The following is a 27,459-nucleotide window of genomic DNA, read 5'->3' as shown; positions in this document are numbered from 1 at the left end:
AGGTAGTCTGTTTTGTGGTTTGCATGTCATCTTGCTAGCATTGGTGGGAGTTGGTCCACTGTGTTTTCTCGAATCTAAGGCCATCGCAGCTGTCCACCAGGAGATTATAGAGCTCTCCATGCTTCAGTCTACTGACAAGCTTTATAGAGATGCAGATTTCCTTTCCAGCAGGGCTTTCCACCTTCTCATAGTGCCAAAACTATTACCAAATGGTTTGCCGGTCATTTTATCATTGTGCTTGATTGACCATCCAACTGAATATTCATCCTGGTACACCCCAGGAGTGGTTACATGCCTGCCACAACAGCTTTAGAAAGGTCTCAGAAAGATCTCCGTGCATTAGTTGGAGCTTATTGGTTAAAGAGGACCAAATCAAATGAATTATTAAAGCGACTTTTTAAAAAAAAAAATCACAAGTTTAACATCTTTATTTGGATGATTCAATGCAATTGTTATAGAAAATATAGAATCAAAAAAAGCAACAAAAGAGTTACAATAGAATGACAAACTATTCCATTTTTCAGTTTACTGTTGTATGAAAACACAGCACATTAATTAAATCAGCACAAATTTCTGTCTGGAATAATTAGAAAATGTAAGGCTTATTGAAGTGACTTTTATCTGGTTGGGAATCATTGGTCTGGAACTGCTCTTGCTGTTTTAATGCTTGTTTCAGAGATTGTTGCTACTGTCAGCAACAGGGGAGACTGTTGTTTCTATCTCAATAATCTCAACCACAAGTTCTCTGATGCAAGCCACGCTGTCCGAAGGTAGCTCATTAGCACTCTCTACTGGTGTATCCTCTTCTTTTTTTTCTTCTGTAGAATCTCCTTTCTCTGTGACTGCTTCATCTTCATCCTTTTTATTTTCAATCCTGAGTTCACTGCTTGGCACTTCTTCCTCCATCATCTCTTTATTCTTTTTCTGCTCTGTGTTTAAGGCAGTGGTGGTCTCCACTGGTGATCCAGATGAGCTGTCATCAGCAGGCTCACCTCCTGTTTGGATCTCCATCTGCCCCTCACCTGTTTCTTCCTCTGTTACCTCTTCTTTCTCTCTCTGTTCTTCCCGTGCTTGAATTGTCTCACGCCCCTCAATTTCTGCTTCATCTTTGTGTTTCTCCTCTTTTACTCTCTCCACCTCCCAATTGTCTTTAAGTTCTCCTGTCAAATAGACTGCTCTGTCAGTGGTCTGCTGTCCCATCATTGGCATAACAGAAGGTTCTGAGGAACTGCAAGCAATTGCCTCACTTAGTGATCCGAGGCTGATTTGTACTGGACTATCTGCATCAGGTGGGTGTGATGGTAAGGCAGGCTGGATGGAAGAATCCTCTTCTGATGGCTGATTTGAGACTGAAAGGTCAGGCATAGCAGGTTCACTTTGAACTTGGATCTCTGTTGTCTGAGGTGAGACCAGAGGGGACGACTCCAGAGAGTCTGGGATGGTCGGTCCTTGTTCAGCAGATAACTTGGGTGCATTGACTTCATATGTAACATTTGCATCTGTGTCTGATCTGTTTGCTATTGTTGGCTCTGTTGCTGTAGAAGATGCATCAGTTGTGATCTGAACTTCTATGGTTTCCTTCAGGAACAGGTCCTCTTTGCTGCCAGTTTCATCCAACTGTTGTGTCACGATAATAACTGGAGAAAGAAGCACTGTGCTCTGGTCAGAGACATGTGTCTGGTCACATTCACTATCAGTGTTACCTTCTGTCTTCCTCTGGGGGCAAACATCAACTGTCTGACTTTTTTCTTCCACTGCAGAAATTGTTTCTTGATCATCAGTGGGCATGGCTGAGGAGGACCGTCGGGCATGAACAGATGGGCTGTCTGGTGCAGAGTTTGGAGGCGTCTGTCCCAGCAAACTGTACTGACTAATTGCAAGATCTGAAGTGTCCAACAGGAGATTGTTGCTTTTCTTACTAGCTGCATCCTGGACAGCTGATAATGAGGAAGAGACAAAATCATAATTTATGTTTGGACCAAACAGGAATGTTCCAGTTCATATTCAGTATTTGTCACAGGTTTCATTATAGGACAGAGCACTTCATTCTGTCAGCTGCCTAATGGATGTACAGGTTTTCAGAACCCATTTTTTTTACACGGGAATTTTCTACACGGAGTAGAAAATTCATTATTGTCAGGCTGTCCTAAAAACACCTTGAAAAGCCTTCAGTCAATCCAAAATGCTGCCGCAGGAGTACTGACAAGGGACTACAAATGTAGCGTGGTATAAGCCACCAAGTAACCACTGTGGGCCTCTCTTATGACTAGTACGAACTTTCAGACCAAAAAAAACTCTCACAGGATCGAATCCAGAATAAACAGGACAAGAGGGTCAATATCAGTAAAAGATGTTCAACAATTTATTAACATGACAAGACACCAAAGTTTTGAGAAAAAGAAAAAAAACCTAAAACATCGCTACAACAAAAAAATAGTAGCGGTGCAACCTTGCCAGCAACGAAGCTATCACCTGAGGGTTTGTTCCTCCTTGGCGGTCCCGGGTGCTCGTCACTCTAAAAGAGACAAATCCACCTCAAACATAAAAAGGCCCAACCGAACACTTATAGCATGCACTAAGTGCTAGTTCAGGCAATAGACGGTGGTAATACAAAAGCACTCTTAATAAACCTTAATCACGGCAAATCCACACACAGAGCACCACTAAAAAATCCTCATTCCCCCGAGGTATGAGCCCCACTCAGGGATTGCACGTTGCCCGCTTAGTATTGCACCAACCCAATAAAAATAAACAAAACCCGAAATAAAACAACAAAAATAATTAAAAACGGTGACCTGCTAAAACCAACAAAACACAACCATACAAAGAAGGAGGAAAAAAACAGTGACAAGGTCGCATGTGCAGCCTGCCCTCGAGTAGGCAACTGTATTTGCTGCACACCTGATTTGTCTTGGCCTTTTCTTCCACAGAAATCACTACTTGAACCTCATCTATAGAGGTTTAAAACCACAGTTTGCGTCGTAGGCAATTAAACTTCTCGGCTCTTCACCTACTCACGCATCCATTACTCACAGCCGCTTGTCAGTGGGAATCGTCAGCACCTGTTACTACGCCCTCTTTTATGCCCTCCATTGAGTCCCCTGGGTCCTAAAGCCTTCCCCATTACAATTGCCCTCATTTTAAAAGGTCACCGTCCCGGCGACCACTTACTGCCAGGGCCTAAATACATTTTGGGGCAAACCATTATGGACAGGGGAACTTTGTGAATCACCGGTGAGAAAAACAACCGTCGAATTTACTGACCGCGGGAGGTTAAAGGGGTTTGAATGTTTTCCTGCTGTACTTCTTTTAGGCCGCTCCTGAACTCTTCCCGGGTCCTGCTCTGGAACATTCTCCCTATTATCAATCCCACTTTCCCTTGGCTGTTCTGGAACTAGGGTTACAGGGTTCAGGTTGCTCAGGCCTAGACTCCTAGTTTCACCAACAGGCTCTGAAACCGATACCAAGGGTAGCTGATCTCTGGGTGGGTTTGGAGCCATGGCGAGTATAACTCCACCCACCTCACTGTCATCATCTGGTATATCCGATATTGATTGCTGGGGTGACTCAAGTACCAGCCCTGGGTCAGCGAGGGGATGTTGGTCTGGAGCAGGTGCCATAGTACCCAAAGGTATTACTCTCAACTCTGCCCGATTTAAGTTTTTGTCAGGGCCTGAATGATCTCTAGGGCGTATTTTATAAACCCTGCCTTCTTTGTCCATACTCTGCACAACAACATACACCGTAGAATCCCAGGCATCATGGATCTTATGGCGGCCTAAAGGGTGACTTTTCCGATAAACCAAAGTACCTGGGGGGAGAAGGGAAATAACTGTGGGCTGAAAATGTTTATTTCTCCTCTCTGCAGCTTGTTGGAGTTGTTCTCTCGCATGCACATAAACCGAGCTTAAACGTTGTTTATGCTCCTCCACCCACTCCTGCGCAGATCTAGACATTGATTCCGACTGGGAAGCCCCCAGTAGGAAATCAACAGGCAACTGGGGCTTCTGGCCAAACATAAGCTCATACGGTGAAAAACCAGTAGACTGATGTTCTGTGGTATTGTAAGCATACAATACCTGTGGCAAGTATTGCGGCCACTTTCTTTTCTTATCAGTAGGGAGTGTGCGCAACAGATCATGGAGTGTTCTGTTAAATCTCTCGCATTGTCCATTGCCTTCAGGGTGATATGGCGTGGTCCTGCTTTTGTCTATGCCATACAGGTGACACAGACGTTTCAACAAATCTCCCTCAAAGCTCTTTCCTTGATCACTATGGATACGCTTAGGGACCCCATAGATATAAAACCATTTTTCAGTTAACACCCGTGCCACTGTACTTGCCCGTTGATCTACTGTAGGGTATGCTTGAGAGAACTTCGAAAACACGTCAGTGACCACAAGTACATTCTCACGCCCATCACTAGACTTGTCCAAAACACTGAAATCAATGGCAATGACTTCCAGGGGTTTAGCGGCCACCAAACCCCCCCTAAATGTGCGAACCTTTGGTTGTACAGCCTTTGCCAAGACACAACGATCGCACTCCTGACAATATTTCTCAATGTCTCGTGCCATAAAAGGCCAAAAACACCTTTCTCTCACCAGGCTGGTAGTGCGTCCAATGCCTTGATGACCATGATCATCATGTAAACTTCTTAGAACCTCTATTTGCAAGCACTGGGGTAGCAACAGTTGAAGCAAAACTTTGCCATTACCAGGTGTCTGAACTTGACGATACAAGACACCTTCCTTCAACTTGATTCTGGGCCACTGTTGCAACAACTTTTTCACTCCCTTACTTACATTTCCCATTTCCTGTTTAGTAGGCAGCCTCCCACTTTCCCAATACTGTAAGAAAGGGCCAATTACCGGGTCGGCAGCTTGAAGGGATATTAAGTCAGCTTTAGGTCGGGATGGAAATGCACCTATGGCCCTACACGTAGCAGCAACAGCATCTCCCAGCTGCCCCACATCTGTCTGGTCTTGCACATCTGTCTGTGGGATCTTCACCCCTGGAAGCAGGCCAGATGGACTCTGTGGGTGTAGCTGCCGTGACAACGCATCAGCATTGCGGTTGCTGGGACCTGGCCTGTATTTAATCTCAAAATTAAACACAGCTAGCTCTGAGGCCCATCGCTGCTCTACAGCTCCCAATTTAGCAGTCTGCAAATAACTGAGAGGATTGTTATCTGTGAACACGACAAACTTATTTCCCAACAAATACTCCCGAAACTTTTGAGTGACAGCCCATTTTAGAGCCAAAAATTCCAACTTTCTAGAGCTATAATTGGACATATTCCTTTCACTAGGTCGCAGGCCCCGGCTAGCAAAAGCAACTGGCCGTCTCTTCCCTTCTTGCTCCTGGGATAGTACTGCCCCTAACCCTGCCTGACTGGCATCTATCTCAAGGACGAAAGGTTTAGCAAAGTCGGCATAGGCCAATACTGGGGCACTAACCAGCAACCTTTTTAATGTTTGGAATGCATTCTCACATTCCTCACTCCAAAGGTGACCCATTGGCCCATTGGCCCACTGGTACCACTTCTACGTTTCTTCTTGGTACCTCCCAGCTCGCCCACCAGCCGGTGAAGCGGGGCAGCATACTTGACAAACCGCCGGTAATATGAGGCAAATCCCAAAAATGACTGTAGCTCTATACAAGTAGTCGGTCGCGCCCACCCAGCCACTGCACTAATCTTAGAGGGGTCGGTCGCCACCCCAGAAGCCGATATCACATGCCCGAGGTATTGAACCTCTGGCTGGAAAAAGTGACACTTCTCCAGCTTCAACTTTAGATTGTGCTCTTTCAGCCGCGTTAAGACCAAGTCAAGACGCTCCAAATGCTGTTCAAAAGAGGATGAAAACACCACGATATCATCCAGGTACAATAAGAGGGACTGGAAACTTTGGTCCCCAAAAATCCGCTCCATTAGCCGCTGAAAGGTGCTAGGGGCATTACAAAGCCCAAATGGCATTCGATTGAATTCGAACAACCCAAAAGGGGTACAGAAAGCAGTCTTGGCTTTGTCCTTCTCGGCCACTGGTACTTGATTATACCCACTTGCAAGGTCCAATGTAGAGAACCACTGTGCTCCCGTCAGGGCATCTAATGACTCCTCAATACGGGGTAAGGGATAAGCATCTTTCCGTGTCTTGGCATTAAGCAAACGGTAATCAACACACAGCCTAATCTCCCCATTTTTCTTGAAAACCACCACAATTGGGGAAGAATAAGGGCTACTGCTTAAACGCACTACTCCCCGATCCAACAAATCTTTAATATGAGCTTTCACTTGTTCATACTGAGAAGGTGGGAGCCTACGATACCGCTGTCGCACTGGGGCATCGTCCATTAAAGGGATCTCATGTTCCACCAATGTGGTACATCCTAAATCTCCCTCCCCATGACTAAAAACTGAACAATGCTTCTGCAAAAGTGACACTCCTTGTTGGACCTGTTCATTGGACAAAGTAGGCCATGAGAGTTCAGAAACATCAAAGTGCGAATGCGCCTGTACGGTCACTTCGTGCATCGTTATCGGCAGCGTGGAGTCCTCAGACTCTGCGATAACGACAGGGTTCCCAGATGATGGGGGGTCAACCAGATGCAACTCGCCTAGTTGTGTACAAGGCGGTAACCAAACATCCTCAGTTCCCACATTAACCACCGGAATGTCAACCACACCTTGTTCAACAGAAATGAGGGCCGGAGAAACCAAGATGCCCCCCGGCAGGGGATTACCCGTCGCTATAGGCTCCAGGAGCACTGATGGGAAATTAATATTAGCAGCAGAGGGGCAACTAGTGCGTATCCATTTCAACGACCCAGCAGGGACACAAACAGCTCGACCATAGACTTTTGCTTTACCTAAATACCCGGATGTATTCAAAGCCTCAATGCGCTGACACTTATGAAGTGTCTCTTTCCACGTCTTACTGGCATTTTCAAGGGCAGGGGATTCAAACAGACGAGGGCCGAACTGTTCCGAGAGTAGGTGGTAACAACGGCTAATGATATTCATCCCCAAGAGACCAGGCACACTCTGTGGCTGCTGAACGCTACCATCTCGAGGGTCCTCCACCACTAACACGCCCATTTTTGTCAGGATGCCGCCAAAAACAGTCACATCAAGCTCCATGTAGCCTATATAGGGGATTTTCGACCCATTAGCTGCCCTGAGGCGTAACCATTGGCATTTCTTTAAGTGCCCCACCCCCTGCGGCCTAAAGTGCTTCTCAAAGAAACTCTCTCGAATAGTGGTGACCATGGACCCAGTATCCAAAAGACAGGGAACTATAACACCCCCCATTTCTATTTCCACCACTGGACAATTTCCAATTAAGCGAGAGGGATCTCCCATAGCAACTTCAGCTGAGCCTACAAACCCTGTTCCCGATGCCTGGCTCTCTGCACCAGAGGGACCTAGTTTCCCGACAGCTGAGACTCAGGGCCTTGTTCCACAACCTGACTGTGTGCATGTGCGTCAGCATGAGACCCACCACTGTTCTTCGTGGCTAGATGTTTGACCCTACAGAACCTGGCAATGTGACCAGCCCTACCACACCGATGGCAAATTGGCTTTCCATCTGCCTGGAAACGAAAGGGCCCAGTGGTGGGAGAGATCGAGGGGATGTTAGTCTGAGACGGCTGTGAGAAATGGACCGACATCTGCTTCATAAGCGTATCCAATTGAACCTGTTGTTTACGAAGGCACTCTTTTATCTGTAGAATGTCATCATTAGACCCGAGGGTGACTGCATGCATCTCTGCATTAACTCCCTCTACTACCTGGCAATTCGTATCACAGGAATAGGCTCGGGGCCTAGTTTTCCCTCCCTGCCTCCCTACATCAGCCCACTTAAGGGCAATACTGCGTAGGGCAAGAAAGGACAGGTCTGGTGTTTGGAGGACCCGCTGTTTCAGCTCTCTACGCAGCATATCATCATGGACATGTTCAGTAAACTGATCTCTTAACAATATGTCAGAATTTGGAATACCACCTGGTGTCTTACAGCTTACAATGTCCATTAGAGATTTAAGAGCATGAGAGTAATCTCGCAGAGATTCCCCTTCTCGCTGGGTGCGCTGGAAGAACTGTAGCTGGGCAGCTACATATGACTGAGTGCAGCTATAGTTCTCGACCAAAATATCAAAGATCTTGTCAGGAGTGTCTCTGCTGATACTCGAATGAAAACAGACGTCCGATTTGGCACTGCCATCAAGATGGTCCATCACAAACATCACTTGTGCTGCTCTTGACATAGGACGAATCTCCAAGCACCTATGTACTTCTTCCACCCACTGGTCAACCGTTAACAAGTCCACTGACAGTTTACCGGTGAACCTTGGGCATTTACGCTCCCGAGGTGCATAAACGTAACACACATTGGAAGCTTCATTTATTGAATTCATATTTGAGGGCACAGTAGATGGACCTGGCACTGGGTCTGGCACTTGGCCAGTCACAGGAGAACGTTCCTGTAATTGGTCCCTCAACTGTTCATTTGCTGCTTTTAGCTGTTGCAGCTGCTCCAAAAGGGCCTGTACGTCATCCATAAGGTCGGCGACGGAGGTCTATTATCCCCACAGCAGTCCAAGCGTTGGCTTCCCCTCCGTAGAAAATGTCACTGTTTTTTTTTCTTTCCCTCCTCTCCTTTAATATTCTTCCTAAAATAAGCAGGGCCACCGTCAAAATAAAAACCAAACACCGTAACTGATATGACCTAGATTCTGTCGACAACGCCAATTAATGTAGCGTGGTATAAGGCACCAAGTAACCACTGTGGGCCTCTCTTATGACTAGTACGAACTTTCAGACCAAAAAAAACTCTCACAGGATCGAATCCAGAATAAACAGGACAAGAGGGTCAATATCAGTAAAAGATGTTCAACAATTTATTAACATGACAAGACACCAAAGTTTTGAGAAAAAGAAAAAAAAACCTAAAACATCGCTACAACAAAAAAATAGTAGCGGTGCAACCTTGCCAGCAACGAAGCTATCACCTGAGGGTTTGTTCCTCCTTGGCGGTCCCAGGTGCTCGTCACTCTAAAAGAGACAAATCCACCTCAAACATAAAAAGGCCCAACCGAACACTTATAGCATGCACTAAGTGCTAGTTCAGGCAATAGACGGTGGTAATACAAAAGCACTCTTAATAAACCTTAATCACGGCAAATCCACACACAGAGCACCACTAAAAAATCCTCATTCCCCCGAGGTATGAGCCCCACTCAGGGATTGCACGTTGCCCGCTTAGTATTGCACCAACCCAATAAAAATAAACAAAACCCGAAATAAAACAACAAAAATAATTAAAAACGGTGACCTGCTAAAACCAACAAAACACAACCATACAGAGAAGGAGGAAAAAAACAGTGACAAGGTCGCATGTGCAGCCTGCCCTCGAGTAGGCAACTGTATTTGCTGCACACCTGATTTGTCTTGGCCTTTTCTTCCACAGAAATCACTACTTGAACCTCATCTATAGAGGTTTAAAACCACAGTTTGCGTCGTAGGCGATTAAACTTCTCGGCTCTTCACCTACTCACGCATCCATTACTCACAGCCGCTTGTCAGTGGGAATCGTCAGCACCTGTTACTACGCCCTCTTTTATGCCCTCCATTGAGTCCCCTGGGTCCTAAAGCCTTCCCCATTACACAAAGAAAGAGCATATTTTTCTCATCCTGGATTCTGTTCAATGCCTCCCTGTTAAATCCAGAATTGAATTTAAAAACCTTTTTATCACGTAAAAGGTCTTGAAGAACCGGCCCCATCTTATCTTAAAAACCTCATAGTTATCGTATCACACCAACAGAGCACTTTGTTCTCAGACTCCTGGCTTAATTGTGATTCCTAGGGTGTTTAAAAGTAGAATGGGAGGGAGAGCCTTCTTTTGGGCCCCTCTTCTATGGAACCAGCTTCCAGTTTGGATTGGAGAGACAGACACCCTCTTGTAAAGATCAGGCTTAGGTCTAAGCTGCGGGAGGGGGCTTCCCTTGATGCACTGGGGAGAGTGTTTATTCTTCACTAACCTTTTTCTCACTATGTCTTTATACAGGTTTCTGCATTCAAATATTAGTCATAATTAATCTCTGGCTCTCTTCCTGTCTTCCTCCCCACACCCCCACCCTGTCGCAGCAAATGGCTGCTCCTCAATGAGTTTGATTCTGCTGTTTTTCCTTCCCACTGTCACCAAAGCGCTTGTTCATAGGGGGGGGGGTAATATGATTTTTGTTGGGATTCTCTGTATTATTAACCCTCCTGCCATCCTTTAAAAAACTCACACCCATCACCCTAGGGACCATTCTCAGCCACGCCATAAAAAGACCATATATCCATATTTTATTCCACTTTAAATTAGCCAACCTTGTAAAACTACTTCTCCCTGAAATATTCATGTAAAGTTTTAATTATATTTTCGTTGTTTTAACCCTTCAAATCCCAGTGTTATTACATGAGCGCCCTGTGTTATAAGCCCCAAAAACCAAAAAACGAAACTAAATATTTCCACAAAAAACCAGTTGAAGTAATATGTGATTGTCATTATAAGTAGGCCTTTAGATGGACCAAAGATTGGCACCAACATACATTTTGACCTGCCATTATTTTTTTTGCATTTTTTTTGCAATTTAAAAATTAAAACTTCAAGGCCCTGAGTCTTCATTGACATCCAAGAAAAGAAGAAAAAATAAAATCATATGATGATAATTTGGGGTTGAAAAATAGCGTTTATAATGGAAGTCAATGGGCAGAAAATGGTCCCCAGGGTGATGGGTGTGGGGATTTCTGCTGCTCAGCCATTTTAGGCTGATTTAAGGAATTCACACTGGAATATTAACATTGACAGGTAAAAACTATCCTGTGGCAAGTTTGGTTATATTCCACTGAACACAGTGGAAATGGCAGCCATTTAACACATAGCAGTGGCACAAAAAGGTCCCAAGAAGGCAGGAAGGTTAAGTCTTTACTTTACTTTACTTTACTATACAATATAAAGCACCTTGAGGCAACTGTTGTTGTGATTCAGTGCTATAGAAATAAAACTGAACTAAATTGAATGGAATTAGATATGAAGCACGTTTTTCCAAACCACTCAAATTGTAAGATATATATAAACAATAATAAATACAGAGAAAAACCCAACAATCATATGACCCCCTATGAGCAAGCACTTGGGCGACAGTGGGAAGGTAAACTCCCTTTAAACAGGAAGAAACCTCCGGCAGAACCAGGCTCAGGGAGGGGCGGGGCCATCTGCTGTGATTGGTTGGGGTGAGAGAAGGAAGACAGGATAAAAGACATGCTGTGAAGAGAGCCAGAGATTAATAACAAGTATGACTCAATACAGAGAGGTCTATTAACACATAGTGAGTGAAGAAGAAATATTCAGTGCATCATGGGAATCCCCCAGCAGCCTACATCTATTGCAGCATAACTAAGGGAGGATTCAGGGTCACCTGATTACTGTCTAACTATACGCTTTAGAAAAAGGAAAGTGTGGCAGGCGTGGTTGTGGCACAGCTGGAGGAGAAGCCAACGCACTGGAGCTGCATCGGGTCATCACACCACCCTGCTTAAATACTACTGGGTCCTGAGTGTGGTTCTTGTTGTTGTCGGTATGTTAAGCTGGCTGTGGTGTGAATAGCAACGTGTGAGAGTTAATAAAGGATGCTTAAGAGCATAAAAATGTCACCAGGTCTGCTGTGTCTGCCGTGGTTTGTTACAGAAGGTTTTAAGCCTAATCATACAAGTACGATGTACTACTTTTTTACTATTTTTAAATCCTCTTGGAACCATAAGTAAGTTTGCAGTGCAAGAGCGAAGTACTCTAAAAGGGTGATATGGTCATTAAGATAAGATGGGGCCTTGTATGTGAGGAGCAGGATTTCAAATTTAATTCTGGATTTAACAGGGAGCCAATGAAGCGAAGCCAATATCTGAGAAATCTGCTCTCTCTTTCTAGTCCCTGTCAGGACTCTTGCTGCAGCATTTTGGATCGACTGAAGGCTTTTTAGGGAGTTTTTAGGACATCCTCATAATAATGAATTACAGTAGTCCAACCTAGAAGTAATAAATGCATGAACTAGTTTTTCAGCGTCACTCTGAGACTTGTGGAGATATTGAGCAAATGGAAGAAAGCAGTCCTTCATATTTGTTTAATATGTGCATTGAAGGACATATCCTGGTCAACAATGACTCCAAGGTTCCTCACAGCGTTACTGGAGGCCAAGGTAATGCCATCCAGAGCAAGAATCTGATTAGATACCATATTTCTAAGGTTTTCTGGGCTGTGTACAATAACCTCAGTTTCAATTTAGAAGCAGAAAATGAGTGTTCTCTGTGCCTGATGAATGGGCTTGGATGCACTGTCATCCAAGAATAGGTTGAAGATGCTTCATGACAGGGTAAAAGTGACCAAATCCTTACAATTTATAGATTCACAATGATGCTTCTCTCTGAGGTAAAACCATGTAAATAAAATGAGTCCAGGATTTTCGTTTAATTTGTAACCTGTCTCCTTGTAGCCTAGGAGAGAATACCAGAAAAAAGAAGAAACAAAATCTATACCAATGCACAAACAAAGATCAATATCAAGATCAATATTTACCTGTCTCTATCTGCTTGCTGAGAATGGTTTTCAGAACATCATCGTAAATGTTATGAACCAGGATAAAACTGCTGTAGTCAGCAAAAATGTACTGCTCAAACTGTTGCAGCTCCTAGACACAGAAAACCAGACAGTCCATGCTTTGTAGAATATAAAATATCAATAACACACGATAGAGTCAGACAGAGTGAAGTAGCAGCAGGTTGACCTACAGTTTTCCACTTGCTGTCCATCTTCCTGGTGAGAGTAGGCAGAGTGATCTCCAGCAGGGCTTCCTCGTACAGCCTCCTCTGGACTACCCTGCTGTCATAGTCCAGCTGCTACTCACACACACAAGCAAGATTTTTTGTAATACTCACTTTTGAGCAAAGATTGTATTGTATTTGTGGGGCACACTAGAAAACAGGAACAAGTTACTTATCACTGTGACAGGTTAGTTTACTTTGCTGTCTGAATCCGCAATTGAACTTGTAGTGTGTCAATTTGCAACTGACCCACATAAAAACACAAGTTGTCAGTGACACAAATACTTTTTCTTTGTAGATTTCAAATAGTCTCTCAGGGCTTTCCAGGTTTAACAAGCTGCGCACTACACCTGCTACAAAGACATGTTTTTAGGGTTTGGGACCAGAGTCCAGGGTTCCCACTAGAATGCACACATCATTTTGTTTCAGTGTGTAACATTTTAATGGTGTATCTAAGCATATTTATTCCTTATTTTATGAAAATCACATATCTTTCATTTATTTGGATTTCTAAAATACACGGTCTATACAGTTCCTTCAGAAATCTTCTGATCACACATGATAGATTTTTTATTAAATAAAAATTTAATTCAAAATAATTAACTTATTTACCTTCAGCACTCTTTCTGTAGCCCTGTTCAACTTAACAGGAACCTGAGTGGGCTGCAGTCTGGCTGATGACTGGAGGAACTGTTCCAAGGTGTAGACAGCACTGTCCAGCAACTGTAACACACACACAGCAAACACTAAAAAACGGCTCACGTCAATCTTTTCTACTTTTAGGCTCCTTGAGAGGCCATGTCTATACTGAAGATTGTGCTTCATACCAGCTCCATCTCCAGACTTGCATAGTGAACCAGTTTATGAATGCTGCTCAATCCAAATCGCTCTTTTAAGGCTTCGAGTTTCTCTGTCAGGTTCTCCACCTGCTTGTAGCACTGATCTAGACGCATTGATCGTAGACTGGACAAGGCCTAAAAGAAATAGAGCAAATGCTTTCTGTCAGCACTTTTGAAAATTTGGGCAAGCAAAAACTTCAGACATCTTCAACTTCAAACATCTTGTGTTTCTTGATTTCAAATGAGACCCTCTTCAAGATGGCACAAAAGCGGCACAATGGGTGCCTTCCAAAAGTCTAACCTTAATGAAAATGTCCCAGCTGTGTTGAAACTACAATATGAGGAAGATGGAGTACAAAATGCCACACTGTGTTCTGTTTTATGGAGATTATGTAAATGAGAACAGCCTGTGAAAAATATCCCTTCATTACAAAGGCTGGCACTTTAAAGAAGAAGGAACATTTATGGCCAGATTTACTAACATCCATCCATCCATCCATCCATCTTCATCCGCTTTATCTGAGGCCGGGTCGCGGGGGCAGCAGCCTAAGCAAAGAGGCCCAGACCTCCCTCTCCCCAGCCGCCTCCTCCAGCTTATCCGGGGGAATACCAAGGCATTCCCAGGTCAGCCGAGAGATATAATCTCTCCAGCGTGTCCTGGGTCTGCCCCGGGGCCTCCTCCCGGTGGGACATGCCTGGAACACCTCACCCAGGAGGCGCCCAGGGGGCATCCTTGTCAGATGCCCGAACCACCTCAGCTGGCTCCTTTCGATGTGGAGCAGCAGCTGCTCTACTCTGAGCCCCTCCCGGATGGCCGAACTTCTCACCCTATCTCTAAGGGAGAGGCCAGCCACCCTTCGGAGGAAGCTCATTTCTGCCGCTTGTATCCGGGATCTCGTTCTTTCGGTCACTACCCACAGCTCGTGGCCATAGGTTTACTAACATTTACTAACATCTTGCATGAAATCAAATGCAAAAAAACCCAAAACAAACAAACCATAAAATCATGTCTTATGCCCATTGTGGTTGTGATAGTTGCTACTAGGAGAGTTTACTTTTAGAAGGGGTGATGTTATCAGAATGAATTCGTAATCTGCACTTTGCATGGATGGCTCAAAGTTGCTATTGCTCTTGTTACTGCTAAAACCTCAAACTCTTCACTCAGTCTTCACATTGAGTGTTTAGAGGCTCCTGGTGATATTCAGCTCTGAGCTTAACAAACTGTTGGTAAAAATTGTAAATATATCAAGAGGTTTGGAATGAAATGGAAAATGCAGCTACTGTACAAATAACATTTACATGATCTGCTCCACTTATGTCGACTGTGTTCATAATTGTCAGATAGTCCATTGTAGTAAATTATGGGAGTGTTTTCACCTCCGTTTTCATAAAGGATGGTGCACTGTATCCTATGTTAAAGGAAACGATAAAGGCAGCATTCAAACTTCTTTCTTCAGTATTTGGAGAATTGGAACAGCTCTTATTTTGGCTGCCACACAAATACTTTAGGGTAACTAAAAACAAGTCCTCTCTCACCTTCTTTGTCTCCTGTGTCCCTTCGTTTTTGTGTAAAAAGGCCGAATCCATCTGTGTTTTCAGCGTGCGCTGCATCCCAAGAATACCTCCGCTTATGTTCTCGGTAAGTGCTTCAAGGATGGAGGACATGTAGGGTGCTACAGACTCACTGCACACTTTCTCTGCCTCTTCACATACACATGCTGAAACAGATACAGATTCACAAAATGTGCACAAAAGCTGAACCATGGCTAGACGCTCAGTTTGTAGCTTAATATGGATTTAGCTGAGTTTAGCCATTAAAAACAGTCACTCATTTTCTAGGCATTTTCAGATGAGATTAGTCAAACAATGTGTACCTCTGACTTTTTGCTCCAGGAACAAGTGAGAGGACATTATCTGGTCCAGATTGGATCTGATGAGTGCCTGATTGTCTGATGCTGTCTCACGGCACTCCTTCTTCAGAGCCTCCAGACCTGCAGTCAGCTTTTCCAGCACCAACGTGTGGGTTGCTTGCACTGTCTATACATACGAACAAATTAATACACTGTGCAACAGAGAGATTAAAAACTGATGCTAAAACTGCCACACACAATTTGTTGGAACACGGGGTAAAAGATAATAGTGTTGTAGTTCAAAGATACTTGCTGTCAGATAATTCCCTTAATTCTGATAAGTTAGGTAGCATTCTGAGAAGATCAGATTGGTATGGTATCAGATTATATCATTTCTAAAGAAAGAAAAAGTCTTGAAGTTCACTTTAAAAAATGCTATTTTTTTGACCACGTGGGGGCAGCATAACAAGGAACTTTTGCTTAAGATCCCCAGTTGATTACAATAGGGACTTTTGTAATACAAGGTTTATATTTAAATATGCCAATGACACATTACATTATCTTTAGACAGCTATCTAAATATTTGTTTACATTTTTGAACATTGTTCTAATTTGCATAAATGGCCATGGAGAAAAAGTGTAGTAAAAGAAATACCCCTATGTATTGCTAAATATAAATATATTGTTAAACACATCTTACAAAGCAGCTCATTACCTCATATGTTCGCAAGCTGCTCAGAACTGCTTGATTAGATGATAATTCCTGTGAATGTTGCTTAATGCTTTGATCATCTTTTACCGTACCATTCAGTAGTGTTAGTTAGAATATTGCTAAATGCTACGCATACATGCTAAACGAGTGACATAGTACTAAAACAATCCTGAACAGGAACATTTCATAAATAGATAGACTCAGAATTTGCAGAGACTTGGTGTCATATTTTTACTTACTGCGAGCCATTGCCGTATCTTTTCAGTCTTCTTGCCTTTTATCCTGGACTGAAGCTGACTGTGTAACCATGGCAACACTTCCTCCATCACCTGGGAGGCAAGCACCTACATACACAAGCACACTGTTTATGGCTTTGTCTTTACAACACTTTGCATTTAATCATAAATTATTGCTAATCTCTGTCTTTTTTCCACAGTTTGTCTTTTCTGCTGTCTCCCTTCCCTACACTCTAACTGGTTGCAGCACAAGGAGGTTTTCCCTCCTTGTGCCTGGTTCAGGGAGTTTTTCCTTCTAACTGTCACCAAATGCTTGCTCGTAGTGGGACATCTGATTATTGGAGTTTTCTAATTCTTGCATGTTATTGTAGGGTCTTTAGAAAAAAAAGTGCCATGAGATAACTATTAATGTGATTTAGCACTATAAAAATAAATTGAACTAAAGTGAAATGAAGAACACAGACAGGCTTAAAGTTTTAATGTGTGTGTGTGTACAAACTTGTTCCTCAGTGCCCAGCAGCATTTCCCAGGATTCATAGCATCCTTTGTCTTGTCGGTAGAGTCGGAGGGCTCGTGCATATGCTTGATTCTCATATGATGAATTACACCACGGGTCTGCAGGAAGTAGGGATTTTGTTATTATTCTGAAAGAATCTGGTGGCATGCTCATCCTGTCCCTTTATTTTTGAAAGTTGAAATCAGTATCCCATTCTTATTAGAACACCCGTGGCTTAAAATGATCTACAAGTGTGGTAAGTATTAAAATACTTAATTCTTAGTATTTTGTCATTAGTCATTTTAGTTTGGTAGAAATTGTGCTGATCCTGTATCCTCGGTGGATCCCTGACATCAATATTCCATTCTCATTACAACACATCTGACCATTTTCACATCTCTAATTTTTTTGTTCTTTTTTTCTTTTTTTTCTTTTGCTAATTCACTAAAAAACATGTCTTGTAGTGTAGTTTCCCTTGAGCTGTTTCAGATTTTTTTTTCTGCAGAAGTTTAAGGAACAGAAAGTCATGAATCATATCCTGCTAAAAATTAAAAATAAATAAATTTTTAAAAAAAAACAGCATGCGGCCATTTCCTATTTGACTTTTGGTCAGCCTCAAAGCGATTCTGGTAAACCATCAGATATTTCAGGAGAGGAAGAGACATTTTACACATGGGATGCTGCTGACATCGACTGAAGATATAGTTTTGATTAGATAGCATAGATTTTACTTAAAAACATATAGACAACATCTTATCTCAAAGTATAGTCTTCACATACTTTATACAATATCCATTCTCTGTTGATTGATCTGCTAATTATATTGACAGTATTCACTAAATGTGTCTCTAGGGATTCGCTTAGATTAGCTCATAGCAGACTCTCTAGCAGCATGGTCTTTTCACCTGTTCCTCCTGCACTTTCCTGCTCATTGTGTCAGATGTTTACTTACTCCTTGGCCTACTTTAGTAACAATGATACTTGTAATTAAATGCCTATTTGCAGCTCTGGAGGCCAGGATCACTGAATTGGAGACCCCGTTTAGCCCCCTGTTTGAAAACCCTGACTGTCTGAGTCTGAGTGGTGTTCAAAAACTCTTCCACTCCAACTTGTTAATTAACCAAACACCCAGACAGAGTTTTAATTAATTTGAAAGCCTGGTTCTTAGCCTTAGCTGGAAATAGCAAAAAACAGTTTTACTTGTTGTTATCTGTCATCCACCTGGGCCTTACTAAGTTTCTGAACGATTTCTCAGACTTTTTATCTAAATTATGTGCTCAGCTCAGATAAAATAATTGTTGTGGGTGATTTTAACATCCATGTAGATACTAAAAATTACAGCGTCAATTGGCTTCTTTTAAAATATAAAACAACCCACCCACCACTTTAATGACATTCTAGATCTTGTTCTGACATATGGCATAGAAACTGAACATTTAACAGTTTGTTCCGAAAACCCTGTCTGGCTCTTTTCCACAGCTTGTCTTTGTCCTGTCTTCCCCTCTACACCCCCAGCCAGCCACCGCTCTCCGAGTCTGGTTCCGCTGGAGGTTTCTTTCTGTTCCAAGAGTTTTTTCTTCCCACTGTTGCTGAAGCACTTGCTCATTAGGGATCGTATGATTCTTGTTGGGTTTTTCTGTTGTGATTTGGAACTATATAGATTGAATTGAATTGAATTGAATTGAATTGAATTGAATTGAATATGATGCATGTTTTTTTTATACTCCTCAACCCACTGAGTGATTTTTTGCACCTATTGTTGTGATTTGTTTAAATTGAAATCAAATTAAATCTAATTGAATTGAAGACAGAGGTGAGCATAAAAGCAAAGCCATCAATCCTACGCTCCAGCCTTCACCTATGGTCACGAGCTCTGGATAGTGACTGAAAGAATGAGGTTAAATATACAAGTGGCAGAAATGAGTTTTCTTCAATGAGTGGAAGACTCGACCAGGGACTTGAAGTAGAGCCACTGCTCGTCCACATCAGAAAGAGCCATTTGAGGTGGTTCGAGCATGTGACTAGAATGCCTCCCGGACACCTCCTAGGTGAGGTATTCCGGAAATGTCCTACCGCAAGGAGGTAGACCCAAGGACTCGCTCAGTTGGTTTGGATGGATGGATGGATGGATGGATGGATGGATAGAAATAGTTCTGTGTTTCAAATGATAGGTAGTCCCATCACTACCTATCACCCCTGAATTTGCTCTGACTAACATACCAAGTCTGCATCTGTGTCATTGCTAAATTCACAAAACAGTGTGCATTTTTTCTCACTGCAGCTACTGACAGGTTTCCTAATTTTAGAAAAGACTATGTAAAACCTAGTTTGTATGCACAAACACTAAAAATAATAGCTATCCAAACAATCTTCAATAATGATTGCAAAATTTCTTTCTAAAGTCCAATATTTAGACATCTGTAAATACCCTCCACATGATACTTTTAAACTCTCTTAATTTAATTTGCAAACCTGGCCAAAAATATTCTCCATTCCTTTAAAAGCCTTATCCTAGCTACCATGATGTGAAGGGCAGGGTAAAAACTGGACAGACTATTGTTTAATATTGTTACCATACCAATTTAAATTAAGTCTTCTAATTCTGCCAAGATGAGTGGTCAAATATCCAACCACAATTTGCCAGAAGCCTGTCAACAACTACCTGTTCAAGTTGTGTTTTATTTATAAGGATATGAGTGCATATATGTGTGTTTCAGCCTGTATGATCCTGTGTGGATTAGAGAAAATACAAATTCGTAACTCAAATGAAAAAAAAAAATAATTAAAACCCCCTAAATTAACAAGATATTCATGCCTATTCATGGCATTCATGAGTTTATGTAAACATCTGACCACAACTGGCAGATTGCAATAATCTAAAATTAACATTATGTGTTATATATCATACAAGTGTACAGTGGGGGCAGAAGTACTTCAGGTAGGCTAGCTTTTTTTTTTGAAGGGACACCAGAACATCATCAAATGTTTAAAAAAGTCAAAGACTTAAAATTCCAAGGAAGTGTTTAAATGAAGAGATATGGTTATTGGAAGAAGAGGTTGATATATCACTTTGAGATGAATAAAATCAACATCACTGTAAGTGCTGTGGCTTTACACATCTAAAGTGAAATAGACAGTGGCGGCCATCTGTGTGCTATTTCCTGCTGAGGATATCTTTGTGCAGATATGATGTGCTGTGTTTTTGCAACCTTATTGCTTAAAGTTGAAGGGGTTTGTTTTTTGGTTTGTATCCTAGCTAACCACACAGGAAGTCAGCAGCATTAATATTTATATCTGTCACCCGGGCAACTGTCACAACATGAATGACAAACTAAAGACGAGCCAACCAGAAGCAGGACTCTGCTACAACAATTTGAAATATTTTACACTCACATCTGATATTAGACAACTGTAAAAAGTATTTGGATTTAATCAACAGCATGTAGCGCTGCACACCATGACAAAATATTGAAAATCCTTTTGAGCTCTTAGCTCAAAAATATTAGCAAGGACTACCAGCTTAGGAGAGAGTTAGAAAAATTCAGAGCTACTGAGCAAGAAATGGACCCAAACTTGTTGTTGACCTTGTAGTAGTTAGAATGATGCATACTTTGTAAAACTGTTTTCATTTGATATGAAAACACATAATTCTGAACTAGGACATCCTCAGAAATTAGAAGTCATGCACATAGACAAATTGCACTTGGTCATACCAACATATAAAGACCTTTTAAAGACCTTTGGGGAGAAAAAGTGAGGTAACTGATGGGTCTGGTCATTTTTTTTAAAAAAAATTGGATATTTCAAATAATTTGAAAGCGAGCGATTCATCTTTTAAAATTATCTACACGTGTGATGGCTTTGACTGCTTAGGGAATTTCTTAGCTTGCAGTGATTGTGCAAGCAGGCATTTGACATTGTTTTGTCTTTATTTTGTGTTATTACCCTGCACATCTGAAGCAAGGCTAAGTGGGCCACGGCAAAAGCATACATATGAGTGTTTACCAAGGTTGCGATGTCTAATACAGGTCTTCAGGCCAGACAGGAAGTGATCTCGCTCCTCCTCTTGTTGAAACAGGAAGCAGGTGTGGCCTGTGTAAGCCAAGTGGAGATGCACAGCAAATGCATCTGGATTAACGACTGCAGAAGAAGAGTCCTCCTTTCCTCCTGGAAACACAAATAAAACAAAATTACTGATGTGGGTTTGACTGTATTCTCTATTAATTTGTGTCCAACAAAGAAGCTTTTGTTTATGTTACACTCATAAGCCTCTGACTGTTTAGTAAATTATCTATCATGTAATTAAGTGACTAAAATCGAATCTATCAGATACTGGACATCTTCAAAGATACTGGTGACCTTTTTTACTTAATAATGATGAATCATGGTATTTGATTTGACAGATTGTTATGAAATCAAATTCCAACCCAGCCTGAACATGTGAATTTGAGGTTCATTAGAGATTCTGTTGAGCTTGATCATCTTTAGCAACTTTCCACATTTTCTTCTATTCTGATCAAATTGTCCTGTTATGTGAGAGGAGTAGTACACACTCTTGTATAAAATCTTGTGTTTGACACTTAAACGGGTCAACACAATCTGATTTTTCAGACACCTCATTATTGTAAATTTCATTTACAATATTATAACCCTTTTTTTTATTTAAATGTTCTTAAAAAAACACAAAAAAACCAAGGACATTTACAAGTGGTTTCGAACAGTTGATAGATAGCGTGTATCACTGTATAATCTTACTTTCCTCGATGTTTCCTGTTTCCATTTTCAAAATATCTCTCTCCCTCTAGAAGAATTTAGTACAATCTAGGCTCTAATACAAATGACGGACTGCACTGGTGGATCCTTTATGAAAGGAAAGAAGAAAATGCTATACCATAAGTCAATGTGGCACAGTGTTAGACATTCACAAACACAAGCAGTCAGCATCACTGATTGGTAATCATCCTAATGGCTGCGGTGTTTTCCGCCTTTTATCACAGCTTGCTAAACTTCAAATATGTTTTGAACGGTCAGGAATTTGTTAAATCCAGCGGAAAACCTTGAAGGTTACACTTCTTTATTAAAACCTGCTTGTTATCAAGTTGTTGTCTTGTGTGAGGTGTTCTACATATATAAATAATTATCTGTACTAAAATGATTACGTTTGTAGTGTTACTCAGTTTGCTGTACTCATACCCTCATCATGGAGCATTTCCCTACTGACAGTCGTTTCATTTTCATTAACTGACTTCAGAGATGCTGAGTTAAAGCAGATCATATCTTCATTGGGAAGACAAACTATGAGTAGTATCAGTCATGCTGTTGCACATCTAAAATACCATTCAATATTCCGGCACAGGTTTTCTCAAGGTGAGCTCTTGATTCGTCATCTTTGGTGAAAACAATTGCCCCCGTCAGCTGGAGGACCATCTTAGCCACACATCCACGGTTGAAAGTCTAAAAATTGGAATCACAGATAGCAATGTTCATCACAGGATGCAAATCATTTAGACTGCAAATTTCACGTGCTGTGTGTGAGCGTATTAATCTGTGTGTTACCTCCATGCTATCATGTATCTCTGCTTTGTAGTCTCTTCGCAGAATTATGTATCTCTCTCTGCATTTCTTTAGCTGCTCATCCCAGTTGGAGAACTTAATGCTCCCTTCATACAGCACCTCCTCAGGAGCATACTGAGGCTGTACAGTGCACAAACACACAAGCACACACTGGTTAAACTTTAACATAATTAGAAATTTAGACCAATTTTCCAGCTGCATCAACATGCATAAATATATATGTAGTCGAATTGAGTTTGAAAAGATTTAACTCTTACCCTCCGTGTAAGCAATAACCCCCTCCCCTCTCTCTTAGGCTCCACCTCCTGGTGTAAGTGTCCAAGGTAGGCTACAGAGTACTGCTGACGGTAAAAGTCACTGAAGCTCTGGAATGTACCATCAACCAGTCCTGGATGCATACAGAAACACAGCTTGTTGTTGGGATTATTATAATGTTTGATGTTACTCAAACTTGTTTAGAACAATCTTTTTCATAATGACACATATTTACATGTGTATTCTTTTATAACAGTAATCAGCATAGTTTTCCTCTCTGTGTGCATTGTTACACAGATATTAAAAACTCCATGATATTAAAAACTAATTTCAAAACGAGTGTTTGAACTTATACATACCCTTCACTGAAGGAAACCATTGCAAGTGCAGAGTAACTGGGAATGGTAAATTTAGTTTTAAGGATGGAAATGTACATATTAAAGCTGCACTTGTCAATATTTTTATACTGACAAATGTTTAAATTGCTAGGCCAATGTCTTTCATAGCCTGCTTCAGATATGGGCTACATAACTTAGCTAGCTTGTTCAGCATGTTAAAGTCTGTCTGACATTCAGGCATGGACCAAATGTAAGTGTTATTTTAAATTTCATTAAGAGTTAGCGAGACACCACACTGTTATATACATATTGTTGAAAATAATCCTGATGTTATTGAGCTGAGCATAAAATGCACAAGATACATGTGGAATTATAATGTTGTGCATGCTCGTTTATTAATATAACTACGTGAGTTAAAGGGTCACAGGTGAGAATGTCATTGTAGTTAGATAGCACTTAAAGGCATAGAACACAGCACTGCATGAATGGCTGTAAATGGTTACAAGGCGATTCACCATTCAAATCCAGCCCAGCAAGTCTCTCATTGTGACTTTTATGGGAAAGCAGTGTGACCACTAAGACATCAGGCTGACATAACTCCAATATCTCTGTCAGCTCACTGTTTTGATAGTCATCCCTAACCTTTTTTTAATGTTTTGAGCAAAAAACTTACAACCGTAAGGTAAGGTATAGAAATTGCCCTAGCACTGGACTCCAGGGAGATTTTTTTTTAATTTAACGCAGTTAACAAAACACTTAAAGCTGCACAATAATATTCAATATTTAGTATTTACTGTTATATACTCATAGATTATCGATCTATCTACCTATATATATATATATATATATATATATATATATACAGTGGGGCAAAAAAGTATTTAGTCAGCCACCGATTGTGCAAGTTCCCCCACTTAAAATGATGACAGAGGTCAGTAATTTGCACCAGAGGTACACTTCAACTGTGAGAGACAGAATGTGAAAAAAAAATCCATGAATCCACATGGTAGGATTTGTAAAGAATTTATTCGTAAATTAGGGTGGAAAATAAGTATTTGGTCACCTCAAACAAGGAAAATCTCTGGCTCTCACAGACCTGTAACGTCTTCTGTAAGAAGCTTTTCTGTCCCCCACTCGTTACCTGTATGAATGGCACCTGTTTGAACTCATCATCTGTATAAAAGACACCTGTCCACAGCCTCAAACAGTCAGACTCCAAACTCCGCCATGGCCAAGACCAAAGAGCTTTCGAAGGACACCAGGAAAAGTATTGTAGACCTGCACCAGACTGGGAAGAGTGAATCTACAATAGGCAAGCAGCTTGGTGTGAAAAAATCAACTGTGGGAGCAATCATCAGAAAATGGAAGACATACAAGACCACTGATAATCTCCCTCGATCTGGGGCTCCACGCAAGATCTCATCCCGTGGGGTCAAAATGATCATGAGAACGGTGAGCAAAGATCCCAGAACCACACGGGGGGACCTGGTGAATGACCTGCAGAGAGCTGGGACCAAAGTAACAAAGGTCACCATCAGTAACACACTACAACGGCAGGGAATCAAATCCCGCAGTGCCAGACGTGTTCCGCTGCTGAAGCCAGTGCATGTCCAGGCCCGTCTGAAGTTTGCCAGAGAGCACATGGATGATACAGCAGAGGATTGGGAGAATGTCATGTGGTCAGATGAAACCAAAGTAGAACTTTTTGGTATAAACTCAACTCGTCGTGTTTGGAGGAAGAAGAATACTGAGTTGCATCCCAAGAACACCATACCTACTGTGAAGCATGGGGGTGGAAACATCATGCTATGGGGCTGTTTTTCTGCCAAGGGGACAGGACGACTGATCCGTGTTGAGGACAGAATGAATGGGGCCATGTATCGTGAGATTTTGAGCCAAAACCTCCTTCCATCAGTGAGAACTTTGAAGATGAAACGAGGCTGGGTCTTCCAACATGACAATGATCCAAAACACACCGCCCGGGCAACAAAGGAGTGGCTCCATAAGAAGCATTTGAAAGTCCTGGAGTGGCCTAGCCAGTCTCCAGACCTCAACCCCATAGAAAATCTGTGGCGGGAGTTGAAAGTCCGTGTTGCTCGGCGACAGCCCCAAAACATCACTGCTCTCGAGAAGATCTGCATGGAGGAATGGGCCAAAATACCAGCTACTGTGTGTGCAAACCTGGTAAAGACCTATAGTAAACGTTTGACCTCTGTTATTGCCAACAAAGGTTATGTTACAAAGTATTGAGTTGTATTTTTGTTATTGACCAAATACTTATTTTCCACCCTAATTTATGAATAAATTCTTTACAAATCCTACCATGTGGATTCATGGATTTTTTTTTTCACATTCTGTCTCTCACAGTTGAAGTGTACCTCTGGTGCAAATTACTGACCTCTGTCATCATTTTAGGTGGGGGAACTTGCACAATCGGTGGCTGACTAAATACTTTTTTGCCCCACTGTATATATATATATATATATATATATATATATATATATATATATATATATATATATATATATATATATATATATATATATATATATATATATATATATAATACCAATGGCCGTATTGGTCCATGGTCCACTTGGTATAGTAAATCCGTTGGGCATCTTTCTTGGCCTTCAGACAATAATTCTGATGGCAAAAGAACCAAACGGGACAGGCGGCGGGAAAAAAAAACAGTAATAAATGGTAAGTAAAAAGTAATCTTGGAGAGGTAAAACAAGACAGGCATATTTGAAGAAATAATGTACATGTCTGAAAAGGGTGAGAGGATATATCAACTACCTCACACATATACAAAGGCCAAATATAAACAATACCACAGTGTGCAGGTGTGAAGTAATTTGTCATGTGGCCGAATTTAACAAAAGTCCTGCTTGTGTACGCTGGTGTGTAAGTGGGTTTTGACTGTGGTTCCGGGTTTTTAATCCGGTGTCTTCAGTGTAGATTGATCATAATCATTTGTTTACAGTATGAGACCACTATCCAGCCTGACTTTCATCTTACATACTGACACACATAGATAGACAGAGATCTGACAACCCATAATAATATAATAGTTGGAAATAGCTGTAATTACATTTGAGTTTGCAAGGGAGATTAGTGACAGGATGTGACTGTGCTGATAACATGTATAGGAATGTACACATGGAGAAATAAGCAAAAACATTTACAGAGCACATCAGTTTTGTTACTTTTTTCTATTAAAGTTAAAATATTCATTAAAATAGATATAATTTAATTAGACTTTAAAGCATAATGTCCTTTGCTTGGTTACTGTCACACTCTTAGCTTGGTGGTCAAGGCTGGTACCCAGCCCAAAATAACCGCAATTTCCCCAGTCAACCCATTATTCCGGGGACCCTTGTAACACACCGCACCTCTAACCAGGTTTCCTGTCAGCCTTTTGCTAAAAGTTAGCAACTAGAAGACTAATAAAAATATATTTATGCTGTCTAAAAGCAATCGAACAAAAGTAGCAGTTTGGTTTATTTTTAAATTTACTACTACATTGATACAGCTGCAATAACCACATCTATTGCTTTTATTACTGCTACTACTTTGACTACTACAAAGCCAAAGTAGCTGCTATCATTGTGCCCATACATTTATAGGTTCTGTTTCACTTTTACTCTCTCCCTTCTATTTCTTAGGATTAGAAAACTGACATTCAAGTTTTTCTGAGCTGCTCTGAAAAAGAAAAGTGATTTCTTAGTTACCTTTGATGTAGCTGATTTTGGCCTCATCCAGCAAGCCAGAGGAAGATGCTCCCATGATGTCTACTTTCTTTCTTTTGAAGGTTGTTAAGAACAGGTGACTGGGGTTATTTAAGGATCTGCGCACAACACACATAGGAAACACATGTCAACTGAATGAGCTGCTCTGATGTGTCAAGAGGCTTTTGCTCAACTCATTTCCTCTGTGCTCTGTGAGTCAGTGTGTGGTGAGGTGGGGCGGGGCCAGCAAAATGTGAGGTGGAATCTGTCACTGCGGCCCCTACCAACTTTAACATTGTACCCAAGTGTCACAGCCATCCTTGCAAGGCCATCTGCTGGTATGCACAAGAGTGACATGTTTAACATAATACCCTTACCTAACAACATAAGTATTTTTTTATGTGATGCATTTATTGAACAAGTTAGAAAAGATAACAAGCATTTAGTCCCTCATCTTTGGGTTATCTGTGGCAGTTCACGGAGAGATCGTTATTAATCAGTCTATGTTCCTGCCCCCACCTCTGAGCTAGAACTGTGGGTAGTGACCAAAAGAACAAGACGGCAAATG

At 41.5% G+C, this 27,459-nt stretch overlaps 1 protein-coding gene across 1 annotated transcript; it reads right to left on the bottom strand.

The window, feature by feature from the left end:
• Window positions 1-401: 401 nt before the first annotated feature.
• Window positions 402-27,015, bottom strand: LOC308383248 (protein Niban 1-like). The gene is made up of 14 exons (XM_080861106.1): window positions 26,895-27,015; window positions 22,825-22,955; window positions 22,550-22,687; window positions 22,330-22,447; window positions 20,999-21,160; window positions 16,997-17,112; window positions 16,501-16,605; window positions 15,574-15,736; window positions 15,236-15,417; window positions 13,688-13,834; window positions 13,473-13,583; window positions 12,828-12,935; window positions 12,616-12,727; window positions 402-1,937 (listed from the first exon to the last, which is right to left on the bottom strand). Exons 1-14 carry the CDS (start codon window positions 26,947-26,949, stop codon window positions 673-675), a joined length of 2,913 nt encoding a protein of 970 aa, XP_080717232.1. The 5' UTR covers window positions 26,950-27,015; the 3' UTR covers window positions 402-672.
• Window positions 27,016-27,459: the final 444 nt, after the last annotated feature.

The sequence above is a fragment of the Rhamphochromis sp. 'chilingali' genome (genome assembly GCF_963969265.1).
Source record: "Rhamphochromis sp. 'chilingali' genome assembly, chromosome: 16".
NCBI lineage: Eukaryota > Metazoa > Chordata > Actinopteri > Cichliformes > Cichlidae > Rhamphochromis > Rhamphochromis sp. 'chilingali'.
Note: the sequence above shows the minus strand (reverse complement) of the source record. Positions and strands in the feature narration are given on the sequence as shown.